At 49.5% G+C, this 5247-nt stretch overlaps 1 protein-coding gene across 1 annotated transcript; it reads right to left on the bottom strand.

Annotated features, from left to right (window-relative positions):
- Positions 1-3211: 3211 nt before the first annotated feature.
- LOC308358345 (protein C19orf12 homolog) lies at positions 3212-5019 on the bottom strand (the record flags this gene model as incomplete). Its single annotated transcript, XM_080828528.1, has 2 exons — positions 3212-3447; positions 4911-5019. 2 exons carry the CDS (start codon positions 5017-5019, stop codon positions 3212-3214), a joined length of 345 nt encoding a protein of 114 aa, XP_080684654.1.
- Between the last annotated feature and the right edge of the window lie 228 nt (positions 5020-5247).

The raw sequence follows: 5247 nt of genomic DNA on the forward strand, positions 1-5247 counted from the left end.
TGGCCAAAGCAGGACAGCCCTCGGGCCATGTCCGCTCCAGGGCCCTCTGGCCACTCCTACTTCTACACTCACCTGTCCTTAGGTCATGGCTTCTCGGCAGTCCCTCCTCACCTCTCACATGCTCCACTCTGCTTCTGGGGTCCCCACACTGGCATGTGCAGTTTCCCACTATTCTAGGAGAAGGCAACGGTCCACTCTCACAATGAAGATGAAAAGCCATGCCACTGCGGGCTACATGGAAATGTGTGTCCTTGCTGGTATGGGCAGTGTCACCCTTCGTCTGCCAGCTGGGGTGAAGACAGTCAGGTGGACGTTGGAAAGGGCTGGCTAACACCTAAGGCTTCATGCAGTCTATGGAGAAGGGTCCTCCTGAGGTGCCCCTTGCCCTGTGTGATCCTGGGCAGTGACTTACTCTCCCTACACTTCCACCTGGCAAGAGAATGCCAGTGATGTGTCACTATGCTTATGACCATGGAGGTGAGGGGACAGGAAAGGAAACCCAGGCCTTCCATGGGGAGTGACACAGATGGGGCTCCTCACCTGCAGAGAGCAGGGAAGCTGTATTTTCACATTGACCTGGTTCTTGTCAGCCACCATGGACCCAAGGCCATGGGTCTCCATTCTCAGCAGGCAATGGTCAGCCCTCCCCCACCTATTTGCAAACACAGCTGACCACTGTGACCACTGCCATCCTGCCCCAACTTTAGCCAAGCTGCCATCTTGCCTGGCTTGGGCAAGTGGCCTCTAAGACCCCAGGATATGCCTGCTTCCCCATCCACACCTCCCCCAGCAGCAGAGTGATCCATAAACATGTAAATCAGAGGGGCACCTGTGTGGCTCAGTGGGTTAAGCCTCTGCCTTCAGCTCAGGTCATGATCTCAGGGTCCTGAAATCGAGCCCTGCATCGGGCTCTCTGCTCAGCAGGGCGCCTGCTTCCCCCACTCTCTCTCTGCCTGCTTCTCTGCCTACTCGTGGTCTCTGTCTGTCAAATAAATAAATAAATAAATAAATAATCTTTTCAAAAGCATGTAAATCAGAGTAGTCACTCTTCTACTTCAAATGCTTCAGGGTCTTCTAATAGCACCAGAGTAAAACTCAAACTCCCTACAAGTCTGTAAGACCCTGAGGACTCTCTCTCCCAGCTATCTTGTTATCTTGTCCCACTCTCCCTCACTCACTGTACTCTAGCCTTCTTACAGTTCCACTAAAGCACTGGTTCATTCCCACCTCAGGGCCTTTGCACATACTGTTCCCTCTGTCTCGGCTACTTTCTTCACAGAAATTTTTGCTGGATTTTCATCATGCTTCAGAGCTTGGCTCTACTGTCTCCTCCTGAGACAGGCCTTCCTGAAGCCACCTTATCCTTAGTGACAGGCCTCTGCCCCACTTCCTATCACATCGCACTGTTACATTCTAGGAGTGCTCATAACTGGAGGCCATCACGGTGTCTTTCTCATGTGTTTTGCTTACCTATGTCCTGACCCCTTCTCCATCCCTGAGGACCGACCTCTGCCTGTCTTTTTTTCACTTTCCTGGTGAGGGAACACTTCCTGGCCCATGACAGGAATTCAAAGAATATTTGATGAATGAATGAATGGAATGAATGAATGAGTGGATGGATGGAAGCCAGCTGGCCTTGGCTGAGACACGCAGGTCGGACGAGCCCTTGGCCCTGGCTTGCAGAGGCAGAGATGGTGCACTTCTGCTGCCTTCCGCCCGTGTTTTCACCATATGGCTTGCTGCACAATGGGTTGAATTGCAGATGCTCTAACTTGGAGCTTTCTTGCTTTTGTGTGTTAATAACATAAAGACGGAACATAGCTTACCACACATTTTGTGTTTGCTGACTATCTATATGTATATAAAACAGACTTGGGTGTTACCAGCCAACCCACTTGTGAAGTAGACGGAAAACAGAGCAATTAGAGAGGGAGGGAGGGGGCGGGTGCTGCCTGAGACCGTGGCCATGTCTCCAGAATTATGTGTGCCTCCTGTGGAGGGGGACTCTATCCAGGAGTCATGGGCAGAGTGGGGCTGGGCACAGAGATCTTACGGCCCCACAGCCCCCAGGATAGGGTCCAGCTCCTCATGAAGTATGGCACAGAGTGTGCTCCCTGCGCTCCTGCCTGAGTCTTCCTCAGCCTCAGTGCTTTCCTTTCCCACCTCCACTCAGCCCCAGACACAGCTGACAACCGTCAGTCACTTCCAGGGTGGACCGCTCTCTCTCTAGCCTCTGAACCCTCCCTCTGTACACTCCACCTCAGACCATGGCCCGCTCACAGCTCCTGGCCTCACTCAGCAATCTTTCAATCAAATGTTTGAGACTGAGTGCCTCCCACGTGCCTTTGTGTAGCTACCTTCTGAAGGAAGGAGGGCCCCAAACAAATAAACGAATGCACAAAAACAAAATGTCTCACTTGCGATGAAGAACAAAATATGGGGCTTAATTAAAAAGACAGAATTAAGCATTTGTGCCACCATAGTAGCCACAATGCAGGGCAACCAAATAGTCCTAATTGACATAGAATATTTCTTTAAAGAAGATTCCAGTGAGTAGACTCTGAACAGTGGTGTGTCAAGGCAGGGGAGAAGCAGGGGTCCTGGGGCCCAGGGAGGAGCAGTATTCCATCACAGACATTGTTTGGAATGGCAAGGCTGTGGGAACGATACAAACGGATGACTCTTAGTCCATTTCTCTTTTTTTAAGTTCTTTACAGACAAGGTAAGAAAAAAGTAAGAATATTAAAACCACAGGAGCCAAGAGGAGAGCCTGAGGGGAAAGCCAGGAAAGTGTTTTCACCTCCTGGGGGAGACAGGACTTGAGGTCCAGCCTATCCTCTCAGGCTCTGTGCCCATTACAGTCACCCCAGGACCCAGCTAGTCCACACTGACTTCACTCAGCAAGATCTGCTCCATCTGACCCAAAACTGCTCAGGAGTTGGGTCAGGGTTTTTCCCAGGAATGAAGGCAGGCCAGACAGGGGAGGGACTTCAATGGGCATCAGGGCAGGACCACTGACCAGGACCCCGTGTTCCCTGAGTCTGAGAGAGTTGGACCCAACCCATGAGCAATGAATGGGTGAGGCTTCCCCCAACTCCCAATCACCTCTATGAGTTAGGAAAACCATCTAGATGGCCCACCACCCTGTGGAGAATCATCTAAATGAGACCCCTGCTTTCCAGAAATAGCTTTGAGATCAATGTACTGGACTTCAGCCTTTGAGGCACTTTTCCAGCACGGCCAGCAGCTGCATCTTCAGGTCCTCACTGCCCATGACCAATGTGGTCAGGTCTTCGGTGTCCCTCCACTTCAGGTGCTTGAGGATGGCCATGGCTTCTTTATAGAGCTGTTGCTTCTTATCAGGCGGCAGCTCCATTATGATCTGAGGAATCGGCTTGAACTGTCCGCTTATCATCCATGTACCTAAGAGGCCCCCAACAGCCTCCCCTAGAAAAAAAGGAAGATTCAATTAGTTGGTTCAATGTGTGCTCTTGCTGGGAGCATGTCCACTGCCATGACGAGTGAGCACGTTCACACACAGGCCAGAATGGGCTCTGCTTCATGCATGCTCCACCCCTTGGTGTGGGGGGGCAAAGGTTTCTGGGGTCCTTGTTCCATTTGGCTCAGATAACTGACACCCAACGTGCCTTTCCCTAAGCTGTGCACTCACAGACGCAGCACAAAGCATCTCCCACCGCACAGCTCTGAGAACTGAAATCTCCAGGGCCACAGGTTTCCTGCTTCCCACAAAACTCTCTCATCTTAAAGGAGAGAATTGAGAAGCCAGTGCATTTGCAAGGAGCATCGTCTCAGTGGTGAGGCTCAGTTTTTTTCATAATATGCACTTTGCCCCTGAACTTTGGAAATTTTCAGTGAAATCCTATGGTTAAAGGACACTGTGGACAGAAAAGGAGACCTTAACTCTGGAAGCAACTGTTTTTCATGCCAGCCCTCCAGAGTGGTATGATGATAACTATCAAATAGAGCTTACTCAACTCCACAAGTAAGTGAAACCATATATTAATTGACTCTTTCTGCTTGACTTATTTCACTCAGCATAATCTCCTCTAGTCCCATTCATATTGATGCAAAAGTTGGGTGTTCATCCTTTCTAATGGCTGTGTAATATTATGTTATATATATGTACCCCATCTTCTTTATCCATTTGTCTGTTGAAGGGCATCTTAGCTCTTTTCACAGTCTGGCTCTTGTGGACACTGCTCCTATGAACATTGGGGTACAGATGGCCTTTCTTTTCACTACATCTATATCTTTGGGGTAAATACCCAGCAGTGCAATTGCAGGGTCATAGGGTAGCTCTATTTTTAATTTTTTGAGGAAACTCCACACTGTTTTTCAAAGTGGCTGCACCAACTTGCATTCCCACCAACAGTGTAAGAGTGTTCTCCTTTCCCCACATCCTCTCCAACACTTGTTTCCTGCCCTGTTAATTGTTGCCAGTCTAACTGGTGTAAGGTGGCTTCTCAGTGTGGTTTTGATTTGAATTTCCTTGATGGCTAATGATATTAAACATTTTTTTCATGTGTCTGCTAGCCATTTCTATGTGTTTTCTTTTTTAAATTATTTTTATTTTTTTATTTGACAGAAAAAGAAACACTAGAGAAGAAACACAGCAGAGGGAATTGGAGAGGGAGAAGCAGGCCCCCAGCGGAGCAGGGAGCCCAATGTGGGGCTTGATCCCAGGACCCTGGGATCATGACCTGAGCCAAAGGCAGATGCTTAATGACTGAGCCACCCAGGTGTCCCTCTATGTGTTTTCAATAGGGTGAATTGGGGACACAAAGATCACGTCACGGAAGCAAACGCAACTCAGCAAACATGTCCCACGGGACAGAGACTTTTGTGAGGTCTCTGTGGTTTCAAAGTCTGGCTGTCCCTGCAAGGCTTACCAACAGCAGCTCCAGGTGGGCCTCCGACCAGACCACCGATCATTCTACCCACAACTGGCTTCAAGCTCCCCTTTTCCCTCTCCTCAGCGATGCAGCACAGCAGCTTCATGACGTCATCCACCTTGAGAGGTTTCTTGGCGAACCTCAAAAAAAACCTTTCAAAGGGAGAGTTCTAATGAGTGTCAGAGTATTTGCACCCAAATGTCACTCTTGCTAGAGTTTGGAGGACAGCCTCATGCAGAGAACAGGAGCTCTGCTGTATGCAGAATCGACAGCACCCAGCAATGTGATGGGTTCCTTGTCACAGAGGAAGTCGGGGAGCCGCTATTTAATAAGC

Source organism: Martes martes (assembly GCF_963455335.1).
Source record: "Martes martes genome assembly, chromosome: 17".
In the NCBI taxonomy this organism is placed as follows: domain Eukaryota; kingdom Metazoa; phylum Chordata; class Mammalia; order Carnivora; family Mustelidae; genus Martes; species Martes martes.